This window comes from Phalacrocorax aristotelis, chromosome 2 (genome assembly GCF_949628215.1).
Source record: "Phalacrocorax aristotelis chromosome 2, bGulAri2.1, whole genome shotgun sequence".
Taxonomy (NCBI): Eukaryota; Metazoa; Chordata; class Aves; order Suliformes; family Phalacrocoracidae; genus Phalacrocorax; species Phalacrocorax aristotelis.
Window position 1 is genome coordinate 17,252,245 of NC_134277.1, and position 17,395 is coordinate 17,269,639.

The 17,395-nt window shown below is 39.9% G+C and overlaps 1 protein-coding gene across 15 annotated transcripts in view; it reads right to left on the reverse strand.

Moving 5' to 3' along the window:
* SVIL (supervillin) overlaps positions 1–17,395 on the reverse strand; it is a 147,690-nt gene that overhangs the window by 107,327 nt on the left and 22,968 nt on the right. For 12 of the 15 annotated variants that reach the window (XM_075082543.1, XM_075082541.1, XM_075082540.1 and 9 more), the window contains exon 1: positions 3,992–4,063. In XM_075082543.1, coding sequence (XP_074938644.1) covers positions 3,992–4,055 — 64 coding nt within the window. In that variant the 5' untranslated portion in view covers positions 4,056–4,063. Of the gene's footprint in view, positions 1–3,991; positions 4,064–9,120; positions 9,210–17,395 lie in introns of those variants that run through there. The other 3 variants (XM_075082544.1, XM_075082536.1, XM_075082534.1) reach the window with 1 other exon arrangement.

The window sequence follows — 17,395 nt, forward strand, 5'->3', positions numbered from 1 at the left end:
TATCTTCTGGTATTCTGTAGACTAAAACACAGGTTTATATAATTCAGAATAAAAATTCCAGATCCATTTGACAGAGAAATACAGATCTGTAATCCAAAGAAAATGGAAGAAGGCCTTAAATTGCTAGTTCCTGAAAGGGAAAGTGAAAACCAGAAAATTTATCTCCTTGGCAATGACACTATTCTTGCGTTTCTGGGTGTTAAAATACAACACCTGGAACATCCTTTGAGCAAGGAACCTCCTATTCCCACCCCCTCGCCCCTTATGCTTCCCCCCTCCCCGCTTTAACAGCTGATACTGCTGCAGGAGAGGAAGGTAAAACAGTGCCAGTAACTTTCACCTGTGGTGTCCTGGTAATGCTTAAAAATAAGAGAATGGAAAGGTGGAGGAAGCTTTCCTCAGAACACTCCAAGTCTCAAAATACAACAGTTATCCAATGCAACAGTATTCACAAGTGTTTGTAGAACTTCTTAAACACAAGAGAAAATGACTACTGAAAAAATTTGTTTTTATAGAGGCGTTCTTATAGCTGCTTGTAGTACTGTGGCTAAGGTTAACATATTAAAATGGAAAAAGAAAAGAGAGACACCTCACACACGAATCAACCAGAGACAGGGCTTTCCATTCATAGCAGAATGAACTCATCCTCTAAGCAAAACCACGAGAATAAAAACACAAAATGCCTTAAGGAAGGTTGAATGACTGGCATGCACAGGCTGGAATAAACCCACTCACATTTCAACCTGACAAAGCCACAAGTATTCTCAAACAACTGGCTCAAGCGACTGTGCGCAAGCTTTCCGAATGAGGTGCTACTTACTTCAGAATCCTGCAAAAAATCCACTTGTCTGCCTTTACACAAGAGAGGAAATAAAGGGGTAAAGATGCAGCAGAAGGGGTCAAAGTCTTCTCAAAATAGTTACTGATAGCACCTGAAGCTCTCTTTAGCCAGGAATATCATCATTCTTGGTTTAAAGAAGTTTCTCACTTCAGCTAAGATTCTTTCCAAAGGACCTAACACTCACGTGCTAAGAAAACAGAAAACCGACTTCACAAAAGTTACCAAATATCAACATGCAAGGCTGGCAAGTACATGTGCAGTCAAGATGATTCAAATAAGTCAGATAAATTTAGAACAGCACTTTCCTAAAAGCATGCGTTCACCAAATGCAGTAAATATGCAGGAGCTATATCCAAGTGCTGATTCCAAACATTAGAGCAAAAAATTTATTACTGAAAATCTCCTTTTAAGAGTTCGCTGCCATGTGAAGTCCTCAACAATGTTGTTCCTTGATCTGCCTTTGGTATTTCCGTCCATCACTGGATTTATCCACATAAAAAGCTATAGGCTCTCCAACCTCGGAGGACTAAGCCAAATGCAGTGTGGCTACTTCACACAGGACCGACCTTTTATGGTTGGAACAGTAGAGCTTTGATACAGCTAATCTACCATAAATAGCTCTTGAAACTCAGAAGGATCAAATCAGCTGTTGCAACAGTCCCAGCCTGTAGCTGCTTCAAATCCAATTATACTGTCAACTCTATCTTGCAGCTCTTTTTACTCCACCCATCCAAAACTTTTTTAGTTCGGGTCCTTCAAGAAATTCAAAGCTGCAAAGACAAATGCAGCAGAACAAAATGCATTTAATAAAAATTGAAACAAGTGGACAAGTATTCTTAGAATTATCTTAAGGAACAGAAGTTTTGTTCTGTTATAAAAACAGCTTAAGTATTTGATTCCCATAAAAAACCAAAATTATCAGCCCTGACTTGTAATGCAAACATAGAATCTGAAATAAGCAAACAGATGCAAGAAGAGCAAGCTCAGCCTTAAAAGGTGGGCATAACCAAGCAGATAAACTATCTGTGCCCCGATGAAGGCATAAGGCACTGAATTGCTTGCATTTTTTTCTGTAACATAAATACATTTGAGAAGTACTAGAACTCACTGTTATAAATCCTTGTATTATAATGTTTCCTTTCAGGTAGTTAGAACCATTTTCCCACAAAGAAGCTGAGAACTATAATTTAAGGATTCTTAAGGAACTGGGAGCTTCCAAAATGTATGTTTACTAACCACAAAAGTCAACATAACTCTGAAAATTACCACTAGGGCTACTAGAGCACAGCAATTCCTGAGAAAGTAGTGCAGTGACAATGTCCTGGAAAAAAGATAAAGGTTTGGATCCAGTGAAACATAGGTGAGCAGCATTATCTTTATGGTTCACCTCACAGTGCAAAGAAACCACTGAAGTACGTAAGTATACACAAATAAAAGATTTTTTTAAAAACCATATATTATTAGCATCTCCACAGCCTTTCCAAAACAAAAAGATAAATTACTCCAGTGCAGTACAGGAACTCTGGTCCTTCAAAGAGGAAGAAGTGTCTTTGGGCAACGCCTGGATCTGCATCTCCTGTGAGCATATAGATCCTGAACATTGCCAGGGCATCCTCCTCTAATACTGGGCATGACATCTACCACCTAGGCATTAGTCCTTCTTGTACAAGCAGGGAGAGAGGGGGATTGCTAATTCCTGGTATTCAAACCACTTTATGAAGGGCCTGAAATTTGGCTCCTCTAGAAACAACTCTAATGAAAGGGTCAAAACACAAAAATCATCATCCTCCAGGTCACGGAAAACTGTCAGCCACATGCCATTCTACTCCCCTCTGAACTTGCATTAAATTTTATCATCTCCATTAAAGGGTCTGGGTTTTAAGTGATTTGCAAACCATGTAACATACATTGAACACAAAGAGAGTCACTGGTTTCAATCTTGCCTATGCAGACCATGACAAAGCAACTTCAGTTAAGTGTGGGTGGGTTAAATGAAGTGATTTGCTATCTCCTCTGAATTGTGCATGAAGAACCCAGCTGGGACACCTTCTGGAAGTCTCAGAGAAGTCAGACCTGGAAGAAGGCACAGAGAGTTTTCCCCTTAGGCCCTAGCAAATGCCTAACCTCATCAATTCAGATGCACAGTGGACAGTGAGCTTTTCATTAGCATGGAATAAACTGAGCATGTGACAAGCAGATAAAACAGACCAGCAAGATCTGCCCGAATAAGTTTATCACTTTTAATGCGGCTTGTAGAATTTGTCACATTAGGCTTCTGCACTGCAGTGAAGAAGAGTAGCTGAACCAACTGCTGACAAAAGTTTTACAGAGCTCTTTAAAATGCAGCAGGCATGCTTGCAACTGGTGAGGGGAAGAGCAGCCGTGAGCATGCTGCAAGAGCACAACCACTGGTGCTTTATGCCCTATCCATAACCATTTAAAATCCAAGGTCTTTTTATTACTGTGGAATTTGAAGGATGTGAGTTATGACATGGAAACACACCCCCTCTCAAGAAGCAGCACTGGGACTGCTTGTTTCTTTTATAGAAACCACTCTACATCTTACGGTTTGCATTCATTCTCCCTATCTCACAGGGAACTGTTAAAGATTTCACTTTCACACCTAATTAAAAAAAAAAAAAAAATCCTATGTGTGCTCTTTTCACACAGACTTCCTTGGGTATAAACACACAAAGCAGAACTGACTGCCACAGAAATGCAGCAGTTTCTCCCTCTTCCTCCCAGTACAAAACTTCTGTAAACAGCCAATACATTAGTTCACCACTAGCTCTTTACAGCAAATATAAGATCTAGCATGTATCTTCCAGAGACTACCACCTCTGTTATCAGAGTGAGACATCATGCAGTTCTCAGACCACAGGTTTTGTCCCAATGAAGACAGAATTACAAATTAACATCCACACTTTTGATACCAAAGTCTTGGATTGCAATAGAGAATATGTGCTTCAACAAGTAACAACCAAGAAATAACACCAGGGTAACACACAGTAAAGTGTACACAGCTTGGGAACTCTGGAATGAGCGTGTATTTATTTAACAATTCAGCTTCCCAGTTTAAAGATATCGTCTTTTCAGCTGGGGGGAGGAGAGACTTACCAGAAAAGATAAATTTAATAAAAAGTGACTTACCAGCATCCATTGTTAGAATCATGACCCCACTTCTGTGTCCCAGGAAGCAGGAAGCCTTACCCATCCAGTGTATGCGAATGACTCAGAAGGACAGCATGGCTTTGTTTCAGCTTATATCTTCCAGCTCATTCACCCCTCCTCCCTCTCGTGGGATAAATGTGTTGCCTGTGCCTGACCATCGCTATTGGCTCAGCTAGGGAACCACACTTACTTAGCATATCCGAGTTTCTGTAAGAGCCTAAAATGACCTAAGGAGGATTTTTATTTATCTTTTTTAAAAAATAAAACAAACCAACAACAACAAAAAACCCCCAGCCAACAAAAAAACCCAACACAAACACTTTGTGTCTTTCTAGGAGAACAAACTCTTCTTTCTTTCACTATCAGATGTATATTACAGTTGGTGTTATTGCCACAGGGTCAAAAAATTCCCTGTGCTCTGAATCGATGAGAAGGTGATAAATCAGGGAGGACAATCCCAGACTTCAATAATCCCCAGTTAGGCCACACTGCCTGTGGGAATAAAGCCATATGTTTTGTGTCAAAGCCTATGCCGTCCAACCCAGCTTATCTTCAATGCAAACTGTTTATAAACCCAAAACTGAGGCTCTCCTGGTTTGCCAGGGAAGATTTGCTCTTCCATTTTATGGAAGAGTAAAAGATTACTGTCTTACTGAAGACGCACACCTGGACTCTACAGGTTAAACTCTGCAGTGAGGAAAAAGTAATTTTTTTCTCAACTTGTAGGGTTCTTTAAATGTAACATCTGGTATAATCTAGGCTCTGCCTGAAGAGTTCAGAAAGCTGTTACAATATATTTGTGAACCACCACTCCAGGGAGATAATACATTGTTAAAAAAAAAAAAAAAAATCACCAAAATTAAGTGAAAAATCTATCTGATCAAGAGATATCACAACTTTGATCAAACCATAGGACTGCCTAAAAAGTGCATTTGCAAGGAGAGAAGGTAGAGGGGGAGAGGATTTTGTTTCTTTCTGTACTGCACAATCCTTAAGAACTTGCAGCCAGACCCTGAAAGGCAAGTTTCTGTATCTTGTAGCATGAACCACCAACAGACTTGATATCTGTCTTAGGGATTCAGCAAACACAGTGAATGAAACCCTGGCATTCCTTGTCTCACATAAGAACAACCTTTTCTAAATAAAGCATCGACATATTAGGGTACTGTCTCAGCGTATTAGTCACACTAGATAACCTAAGATTCATAACTCTGCGATACAAACACAAGTGTATTTTGGAAGTGTTGCTTGTACTTGTTGAAATAAACAGAGTGCTCCCTCTCCTCCCCTCCTCTGTTTTTAGAAAAGGTATCAGTTGCAAGTCTCGAACACCAAGGTTTCTAGAGCCACTAGTGAAGTTAGAATCCACAATTCAAATAAATCAGCAAAAAGAAGTAAAATTGAGTCATCGCTTCTCAGATTTCTTGACCTTCCCTTACTTTGCATGGCTTCCCACCAACACTCAGATCACTATAGTTTGGGGGAAACAAACTATTCCTAAAGATGAAAATTTCTGACATTTTCAGTAGGACACTGCAATTAAAGCTTTGGAAAGAGGCATGAGTAATTCAGATCCTAAAGGCAAATCTGAAATGTTTCACCGAATGGAAATTAGGAAGAAATGGCCCAGGCGGACAGGCTGCTCTTCAAAAGCCTTACTACAGGAAGAAGCACACAGTGTCAGAAAGGATGTCAGACTAAACAGATTAGTGATCTCATCCAAAGTTTACAACTCTCAAATAGTCAGAATGCTGTTTTGTTGACCATAATAAATAGGTAAGGACATTTGGCAACAGCCCAGGCCATGTGCAGAGATGCATGTTAAACTTCTGGGAGTGACACCAGGCATAGCTTCCTTTCTTACCAATAATTATCAATTTGAAGAGAGATGCTGCGACAAAGATGTTGCCAGGTGAAAAATGGTGGGTTAGTGCAAAAAGTGCAAAAGCATCATTTTAGTTAAAATTTCCAATGCTCTAAACAAAAAAAAATCCATTACAACAAAAATCAAAGTTTTGAGTATGCCTTCAAGTAGTGCCATCCCAAAGCCTGAGAAGAACTGAATGGAGAAAATAACAAAAGACCAGTCCTTACCAACAAGGTAGAGGGTAAAGAGCTTTCAAGCACAGCTGAGGACCTTGACTCTCTGCACAAGACACCAGGCTAATCCAACATTAACCCTTCCATCCTCAGGCAAACTGAGTGTGAGTAATATTGCCAGAGAGCACCAGGCACAACAGATATTATGCCAAACACACACATTTTAACAAAAGCATTATCATATGTTGTGTAAGAGCAAACCACTTTCAATAGGATGACATCCCCTCTAAGCTTGGCTTTTGCAAGAAGTCTGCTACTACTGTTCTGTAGCAGTAAAGCACAGAAGTTCAAGAAAGCTGTTCTCAAAACAGCAAAAAAAAAAATTTCTGGGTCATCAAGAGATTGTAAGGTACTGCATTGAATTATTTTAAAACAATGCAAATATTAATAATTCAGCCTAAAAAGTATTCAAAAAGGAAGTTGAATTGAAACCATAGCAGGGAGGAACAGTCTTACTGACATCTGAGAAAATAAGTAGGAACTAAATGTTTTTGCTTTTATCCTCAGAAGGGAGAGGATGAAGTTTCCAGCTAGGTTAGAGAGAACACAGCACAGGTGTTTAACATGTGACATTAACCTGAAGGATACAGCTGCACTGACAGGGGATCATAAAAACCAGGCACCACCAGTGTTTCAATTCTAACCTGGACAGCAGAAGTGAAAAAATTCACTGTTTTGCAAGCTACATTAGACAGCAAGAGTTGGTTGAAATTTCTGTAATTAAAAATAAACCAGTATTAGAAGGAACACATGTTTCTTCATATATAAGCAGGGCTGCTAAAGTGTGCAGCAAGACAGCACATGAACTTGCACATGAAGCCTTGGCTTCGCTGTCTTTTGTGGAAATTCCACAATACAGGTAGTACACGATAAGCAGTGTGCAGCTAGCAAAGTCAACACACTGTAAATTAAAAAAAAAAAAAAACAACAAACCACCAACCTGTTCATAAACTGTGTCTTCTCACATGTTATGAAAAGAGAGTTTAAGTGACTCATCTGATCATGCCTTGCACGCTTCCCAGCCTCTGAAGTGAACTGGACAGCCTTACCCATATGCAATACCAGCAATAAAGCAGAAAGCTAGGTCACGACCTCCAGAGTTCACCAATTTTCGTCCATCATTTTACGATCTCGTAAGCTGGAGTCCATGTAATTGCTTACTGAATACATATTATAAGCCAGTTATGGCTACAGTAAAAACTGCACAGTATTGAAAGATGCTGTGGAAGAACTTAAAACATGTTCATCTGGAGATTATATATCCAAATAGCCTGCGGTTTAGTTACCAGACCTTCTCAAACTATGTCTTGTCTTATCTTAATCATGTTAAGTCTGCAGGTTGTGTGCTGTTAACAACCTCTGGTTGTTTAAATTGTCTACCAAAATAATCCTAATAGATCTTAGTTGTTGGGGTTTTTTTTAAAATACAGCCAGAATACCCATTCACATGGTCTGACAGCATCATCTTCCGAATGTTACAACCATTCTATGATGCTATATACTAAGAAGTAAGTTCAGCAAGAAATTCTCTGTAGGCTTGACTTGATTCTTTGCTGGAAGAAGGACTTATTACCCTTAAACACCTACATTCACAGGACTGTTCACATGATCTTCAGTACATGCTTTATCCTTGCAAGAACAGGCTAATTCTGATCACCTTCATTGAATTATTCACTGCATAGAACAGAAAGTATACAGCTAATAACTGTGAAGTGAATATGCTTGCCCTAAACATTTTTCGAGGAGACTTTATACAAATGCTTTAACTCAGAAAGGCTGAGATTCAATCAATTTTTCCTGCAACCGTGCTCCAAACCCAAATCTTCAGGAATCAAGGTTCAGTTTCACTTTTCTACTGCAAACTCTTCCAACTTTTCAAGCTTTCGACCACACATAAGAGTAAGCACTGTCCCCAGTCCTCCACTTCCTTTTTTTAAATAAGATGTTAAAACCAGTAAAATAAGCTTTTATTCAAACTTCCACTCTTTGTACTGTGTTCCCCCAGCCTACAGAAGCTAGGGCAAGGTGCAGGGAAAACAGTTCTCAAATAATTTTGGAGCAACAACTGAAACAGTACCTACCATACCTCTGAGAAAAAACACAGGCTACAGGACGCAAGAGAACTAGTAGGGTGACAGCTCTTTCCAGGCAGTATGGCCAGAATTAGACGTCAGTTCTGTTTCAGGAAAGTCGGAGATAGATCATCTATATATTATTTGGTTGATACAAACCAGTGAGATCTTTCTGATCATGTCCAAGAACTCACATTTTTCCAGTCAGAAAAATTACACAGTTCTCCAAGAGCAAGATTAATCCCATGCACTACGTAAGATATGGGACCTATGCCTTTACTGGACTGACAGAACCTGCTACACAAACTTACACACAAAAAAAAGGTCCCTTTTGTTCTTGGGTTATTTGTGCTTAGGGAAATGCTTTCCCATAGTCAAGAACTGAAAAAAAACTGAATCAAATCTAAACTGCAAATATATCACCAAAAGTCTACAAAGTGAAGAGTGGGCAACATGAAAGGTAGGCTACAGATCTGTAGTTAATGAAAATGTTACATTTGAAGTAATTGTCCATAGCCTAGAACAGCTGAAGCTATTTTGTTATACAACAATTGAAAGAGGGAATGATAGAAAGGCTGGAAGAGGGGAACCATCTCAGCTGCCTGCTGCCTCTCAGTGCATACTGAGATGAAGTTTTGGGAACTCCTATTGTGACTTTCATATTGAATAACATTTCTTCTTAAAGCAGTGTTAGCACCTCCTACGTATTTAAATACCATCCAGCTTTTCTGAAGGTCCTAAAGGCTGCTCTGGGATCTTAACTATTATATCACTGCATTTTATTAATGCTACGTATGTACTAGGAGGCACATGCAGATTCTTCTTTAAATGTTTCATACCAACAATGCCAGGAAAAAAAAAAAAAAAACAAACAAGAAAAGCAACAATCCAAAGTTCTTGGTTCACATTTGCATCCATTTTTCAGCACAGGCTCACCTTAAATCCCAGCCATCCGGGCCTGACCCTCTAGGTAGATCTGCATCACCATGTCCAAGTCGCTCAAAATCCGAAAGGCAGTCCTCCTCCTAGAAGAAACAAACACAAAAAAATATGGGTAAGAACCACAGATGTACATCCCAGGGTACGAAAACAACTTCAGAACTACCCGGCAGTTGCATACAGGGGGTGACCTGACTGACTACAGGGAATGAAGCAGTTTAGAATATATTCCTACCTTGCCCATTCATATAGACAAGATCATCACAAGCAACAGCACTTTTCAAAGCCCAGCTATTGATGCACTGTAGCTACATTCACAGGGAAAGAGAGGTCTTGCAAGTTGGCTAGGAACCCTGAGGAACTTGACCCTTCCGTTACTAGCATCTGAGCCTTTAACATGAGGCATATTCTTTAACTACCAATTTCTCTAGAAAAGCCAAGCTTTCACTTAACCATCTAACAGAAAGTAGCCTGTATTACACCTTTTGATAAGGTTAAGCAGCACTGAAGACAACAACAAAATAGCAGCATCTTCCAAAAGACTACTACCCTCAAAATATTTAATTTTAAACTCCAGTGGAGGCAACCAGAAGAGCCAGCTCTCTTCCTAGAACCACAGCAATCAGGAGACAGACCTGAGATGTCTCCCAGTGGAGAACACTTGACCTATCAAGCAAGTCCAGCTCTGCAGGCAACACCTGCTACACAGCCAGACTGTTGACACCTGGAACCACAATGACTTTTATTTTCTTCTTTAGCAAATACAAACCATCTTTGACTCCACCTGTAACACTAATTGCTTTGCCACAGGGTGATTTAGCCCATGTGGAGATTCACGTTGATGCAGTATCCAAGTTAGGTTGTTCCGAACTAGCTGAGTTATCCTGGCACCACATTGTCCTTAAGGATGCCAAACCCCTGAACTCATAAAAACTCAGAATAATCAACTACTCGAGACTTGTTACTCTATTTTGTACCACCAGTGTAGTTGTTTCCTTCCACAGAGCAGTGAAGCATTCTCCAGTGCAGACACGAACTCCATGAGACAGCCTGTGCTGTTGAATAGATTATTGCCTCCCTCCTGTAATATAGCTGGTAGCTAAAACAATATTTTTACTCTTGCGGGGCAAGGTTCAGCTCACCTACATATATTTTTAGGCTACAAATATACAGCTTTCACTTTCACTGCTGCTTTATTAAACTTCCCTTTTTAATCTATTAAGAGGCACAAAATGAAGTCATGATATCCTAAGTGACCAGAGCAACAACTGTTAAGAGCAGTCAGGTCATTGCTCTGCTTCCACTGCAGCTGCTGAATATGTCAGACACTAATAACAGCACCTAGAGAAGAGGTCAAAACAAAAATAATTAACTGAAAAGACAGAAAGACAAGACAGGAATTTTGCCCAAGTTGGGAAAAATTCTGATTTTAGAAGACAAACAACTGCCAAACATAGACTACCTTAGAGTCCATGGGAACTGATAAAGCAGCAATTAGGTCAGTTTTCTCCCTAATGTTACACAGCTGTTCACACATTTTAACTGAGCCAGTTTTTATGGTCTACCCACATGGTATGGTCTATCTTCGTATTTCAGGCAGGAAACCAGCCTAAAGTTCTCAGAATATGGTAAACCACGTGCTATTGTCTTCCCATTTCCAACTTTCATTCACCTCAAATGGGCATTCCTGTACTTTGGAAGGGTAAATGAGGGGGGATGCACTTCAGCCTGGTAGAAAAGTTGAGGAAAAAAGGTGGTTGACAAGGGGCAGTTGAAAGAAAGATAAACTAATTCTTCCACCCTCACATAATCACAGCTACCGAGTTCCTTCTTGCTACTTAGCCTTAGGGTTGCTTGAATACTTCTACTGTTCCTCCCTTCTTCCTTTTTACATATCAACATTTTTAAAAGACAGAAAAGCCAAGAATTAGAAATCCAGCTATGGTTTCAGTCAACTATGGGTTTCCTGGAAACCACTGTGAGGTGGGAAGAGGTGACATTTATGATGCACAGCACGCCTTAAACCTGGTATGCACTGCGACTATTCCACTAGCATATTTCATTATTTCTTCTGATTTGGCAAATGCTACATTTGTGTGTTGGAACAAGAGAGAAAAGACCGCAGCACTGCAGTTTTGAAGGCCTGCAGCTTTGAAGCCTGTCAGAGTCTATCCTTTTAAAGGATCTTGAATATCTGGTGTGAGTTGAACTATCCTGACAGAGTTGGGTTGGGGTTTTTTATATATTTGCCTATGACACTATATTCTACACATCCTTGTTAGTGTCAGAAGTATTACAAGAAGTTTTGGCAAGAACACATGATGAGAACACAAGGCCTAAGAAATACAGAGCATCTACCAGGGAACACTGAGATTGAAAACAAAATTTGAGAACTGGCAACTGAATGCCAACCTTTTAAAGACTGACCTTGGCTGCAATTTCTGCACTCTCTCCAGTTCACCTGAGAAGTGTCCAGCAAGCCACTTCATCTATATATCTGACAATGCCCACGTTTTGAGCATTTAGAATAAAAGCAGGAAAAGACACTAAACATCGATTTTTGCCTTTTTGACAGACTGTGCTTTATTACATAATAGATGGATCCTGGAATCAGTCAGTACATCACGAAGGAAAGACAGACATCAAAATATTATTTGGATAGTTGATATTATGAACTAGAAAAAGGGTCTAGTGGGTAATTGCTTCTGCTTAGCCACAAAGATCCATCATTTTTGATCCAGGAGAATAATCAAACTTCCAGTTTTTTTACACAAAGATTCTTCTGCATGCAGATAACATCAATATTTGGACTATTTTAACATCTGAGAGCTGAACCAGGAAAGACTGTCATTATGTGCATGGCAGACAGAAATACAACAGCTCTGCAAAAATCTGCAGTGACCCATCAGGTTATTCACTAGACTGCCTACAGAACAGCTACAACAGCTTCTCTTCTTTAAGATAAGCCTTGTAGTTCTGGAGCTCTTACATGCAGAACAAACCTTCAAGAGTTTCACTGAAACAAATTAAGGTTGCATCCCTCCAATGTCAAAAGGACAGGATAAGGCCTCATTCTGCAAAGACTTAGTACATCTTCATTTCTTATTTCTTTATTCATAAAAAAAATTGCAGCCTGGAAAAACCTGGGAAAGAGTTAGAGGAGTGCAACAACTTTCCTGTGAAGCCAGGAATCCTCATAGAGAGTTCAATTAAACCAGAGTCTAACACCTCCTTCACACTGTCTCAACTGAGGTGTCATCCTTAATGCTCCAGAGGCATGTAACAAAACATACTGGGCAGCGGCCAAGTGCAAAGGAGATTTCCAGGCTGCTGGTTATGCTTTTATAGTGTCCCCTCCGCCTTTCACCCCACCAAAAAGAAAGGCCAAAGACTTGCATCTGTCCAGGTCTCTCTTGTACACTCAGAACATCACCTAAGAACAGTAAAATTCAGCTCTATGCCTGCACTTACCCTCTAAATTGTTGCTATCCTGTAAACTCTTAACATCCCATGTTCTTATTTTTCTTGTTTTCCAGGCATTTCAGAAGAACCCTACACAAGAGTAACAGGATACAGGCACTTTTGTTTGTAGCTAGTTATCTTAGAAAACACACTCAAGAGCTCAAATCCACCCTGCTGTTATTTTTCCCTATTCCACCATCTTACTTAAATTGTCATTTGTGATGTAATCTGCTCCAGTCAGCAAGACTCTCCTTCAGTGCATTTCTCTCCCATTTGACCTCACATAACACTGTCATAGTTTGACCATCTGTTCTAGTCCCCCTGCCCAATGGTGTTTTTGGAAAGAATCTGCTTTTGCACATTCCAGATATTTAAAGAAATTACTTTTCTGGAGAACTGAAGACGACCTACTGAGGAGACAATCTCTACAAGTATCATGATAGAATCATGCCTGATCATACTTCCCTCGACACCCAAACATGAAGCCATTCACATGAAAGTTAGCAGCTCAGCACCCAGGAAGTTGAGAGCTACACTAAGAATAATAGGCGCATGTGCAGTTCTCCCACCATGCCCTTAATAAGTACAGTGCACAAGTTAAAGATGACTCCTATAAATAGCATGGCATATAGAAGTATATCTGAACCAAAAAGTCATGTTATTCCAATGCAAGATAAACATTTGAGGTGTACGTTGGAACAATTGAGTGAACATAATCATGCTTACCACATTAAAGTGCTGTTACTGATACTTGCCAAATACTCCTTCAGCAAGGAGAATTAAAAGCAGGAAGCTCAAAAAAGCCCTTTAGCCAAGAAAGTCATAAGACATGTTAATGTGAAGTTTTTCCACAGTAGTAGGCTACAGTTTCTCTTAGAATCTGGTTTCAAATTTGACAAAATAGGATTCTGCAAGAAACTCTACACCACCTCACAGAAGCTCCCGTCATACACTGACCTCTAGTGTAATAAAGACTCAAGCATCAGAAGTTTCCTCAAAGCCTTAGAAAACGTTATCAAATTAATTTTTCTAGCACTCTGAATGACATTTTCATGTGGTACAATAGACTGAAGTCAGAAGGACCTTGCAGCATCACTCTCAGTTGTTTAACAAAACTGGAGCACAGGTAAAAAGAGTTACAAAACTTAAATTTTTCTCACGATATGATGCTACAGCTGTGTTTACATAAAGTAATTTACATTAAAGCCGCATTTAACTACTTTGAACACCAGCTTAATTTAACATTTAAACATTCTGGATGAACAGAATTGTTTCCTAACTACAGTTTTACAAAGCTCAGTTAAAAAACATTTCAAATAGTAATGCTCAGCTTGGGCAAGTCCTGTACCTGACAGATCACAATCAGATCAGCCCAGGTTCTGTATCAGACTTTCAGAGAACATGTGGACAGAGCTGCTGACTCAGATATACTTATTGTAGCCAGCACTCAAGACAAGAAGCCTGCTGGAATTGTGTATAAAAATCGTAATTGGTCCTCACTTACTAAAGACACAGGGCTCACAGACAGGGCCAGATGTGGGCGGTGACCTCTTAGAGAGTCCTGGCAGACTGGGGTGGGAGAGTGGCTGGTTGGTTTTGACCAACAGATTTTGAAAAGAAAAAAAAAAAGTTAGTTTCAAACCTATCAACCTAAAACCCAAACAAAAACTTTCCACCCCAACTTTAATGATTAAAGAATCTGCATTTTGTTATGAGCTAACTATAGTTTTATGATAAAAACTATTTAATGAAAGCATAGCAAATTCTAAGACAGCATTGCTGAACAGGGCAATTAAAATGGATGCCCATGTTATTTAGGTCTTGTATACCACTTCTGTACACTCCCTAAACATCTGTCCTAAGCACCTGACTCTGGACAACAAATCCATATCTGAAGTTTCAGACCACTTTTGAAATACATGCAAGTCATTAGGAAGACAACTATTAGTATCTACCATGCTTGCCTCCTGCACAGCAGTGAGCTTCTTGCCACCGCAACGATGAATCCCACCTCAGTGTAAGCTGTGACCTGCATCCTGAAGTCTGCTTTTTGGATGTACCATATGCTGCAATCTAAACCTAAACCTGGCAGGCTCTCTTGTCACACTGAGGTGATAGCACCAAGTGTACAAGTCGTAATGAAGTACAGCACCCTTCATGCAGCTTGGTAAGCAGTCTAGAAGAAGCAGGATTCCTAGCTACTGGTCCAAAATGCTGAAGCTCAAATCTTACCTATAAGAATTGCTTTTCTTTTCTACATCACAACCATTTTATAGCCAAAAACTCTTACTCCAGTTATAGCACGGAGTCAAACAGTAGCACTCAGGATTTACAAGGATATCGGTCGCTAAGTAAGGTCATTTCAGGCAGATTTATGAATAAGATTCATGTTTTAATATGAGAGGTCCTCGTCAAAGCCACTCAGCCACGCTTCATTTTCAATTCAAGTATGCCAACTCAGCCAGCAACTTACCCCACATACAACCCATATATCGCTCAGACAAGGAACTCTATCGAGAAATCCCTTATACTAAACTGTCATTTCTATCTGTAAAATAGTTTGCCACTGATTGGACTGGGAGAGTGGTATCGTGCTTTCCCAAAGGGGGCACATCAGACAGACGTCTCAATAAGAAGTGTGTGAGTGAGCTCTGACAGCTTGCATAACAGATTCTTGCCATTGTATTTGACAGAATGTGTTCTACCAACTATTTTTTCCCTAAATTCCTGTATTTAATTCAATGCAGGTGGCGTTGGGAATGACTTATAGAAGTGACGTGCATCAGTACACAGATGTTACACATTTGTCATGTCATATGAACCTTGTGGCTAACACTTAACCATTAAAAGTTTAAAAACCCTCCTACATAAAAATCCACATGATGCATTTGTTCCTAGAAGAACATCAGACAATATATTAGATTGCTGGAGACAGATTTTTCCAATACTGTTTGTTTGGTTTTTTTTAACTGCAACAAGCTTCCTTTGGTTTCAAGAAATAAAAGTAAAAAAAAAAATTAACAGAAATTAAGTCAAATGGTAGCTTAACAAAATTTGCCAGAGCTAGGAGAATGCCCTTCAAATTGAATTAAGTGCAGTATGTTGTGTACAAAAAATGAACATATGTTACATATAATCATGTCCAGAATTTTTTTTTATAGCCCTTTTTCTAAAGAAACTGTAAAAACACAGGAGTGAAGCAGACAGTTTCAGAACCAGCACAGAGCTCTAAACTCTTCAAAGACATTTCCTAGTTAATTCCTTCCCAAATGAATCCAAACAAGAATACAGCACAGAAATTGATGCCAGAACACACAACCTAAGCTCTGCCCTCAGACCCTTACATTCAGTACTGCCTTAATGATAAGGAACATAGCTTAAGAGGCTTTTATCTCTTAAGAAATTTGTGCGTCCAGGGTTAGTGATATACTCCATTCTGAATTTTGCACTAGGCCACTGATAAAGTGTCATGCTGCAGATTGTGTGAGTTATCAGGTAACTACATACTGACTGATTTTTCACTGAGTTGGCAATATAATACCACGTAAGGATTTGTTTTGGACACTAATTCTTGAGCTATCGTTATTAAGAGGCAGTAACCCTTAAACATAAACATGCTGTAGTCAACAGATCAGTCTATCCAACAATCACATTTCTAAGGGGAAGTTACCTGAAGTTAACTATGTATTCCTCATGAAGTGCACCCAGCTTACATATGAAGATCTACAGTTATGACCAGCTTAGTACATTTGGATTTTGGCATAGACTAGAAAGCATCTATTAATTCATACATCAGTATTTGCAAGCAAATAAATTTGAGTAGAATAAATCTAAAACCACTTCCTAACAGTTATTACACGTGACAGACCTGCAGTCAGCACCCTATAACAGAAGAGAGACAGTTTCAATTTCTTGCTGACAGAAGCTTGTGTGACCCTGGAGAAGCCACCGGGGTTGGTCTGTGGATCCACGGTGATCTCAGCCAGCTGCTGGCTGCCAGATTCCCACTCCCCTCCCCAGCTGCGTGAGTTTATCCCTTCCCTGCTCCACAACATGCTTGACTCTGCACCAACTCATTTCAGACCAGCAATGATAAAAATAATTTAATTGCTTCCTTACACATCAAACACAGATGATTCAACATGGGGTCAGAAAAGCAGACTGCTGCAAAGGGGGAAGCTGGTACACATGGGTGAGAACATGGTAGGTAGCCCCCATAATCCAGCTCCCAGTCCATCATTCAAGATTGTGAACTCCCCCATTTCACAGCAGTCTCATGAAGATGAATAACTGAAGTTTAAAAAGGCACTCATATTCATGTTAACTCACTGGAGCAATTTTTTAGATTATATGCCTAAGGAAGGCAATTTTTTCTACAGAATACCCATTTTGGACAAGTCAGTGGCTCCCACCACCCGAATTTCTAAGTTCTCTAAGGACTTCAAGTCAGAGACTTACTGAAGTAAAATAAAGCTTACAGAGGGATCCAGGCTGAGGCAAGAGATTCCAGGACAAGCCTCTGTTTTGCAGGAAGCTCCAGTATAAAGGAGGTAAGAGGGAACAGGCTCAGAAGGGGCCTTGCCTTCTACAAGTCTGCATGCTCAACTAAATTTGCTGATGACACAAAATTGGGAGGAGCTGTTGACATTCTCGAGGGCAGAGAGATCTAGAAAAATTACTAGAGCTGGGCAATCACCAACCAAATTAAGTTAACAAGGGCAAGTGCCGGATTTACACCTGGGGGACAGCAACCCTGGATGTACACACAGACTGGGGAACGAGAGGCTGGAGAGCAGCTCTGTGGAGAGGG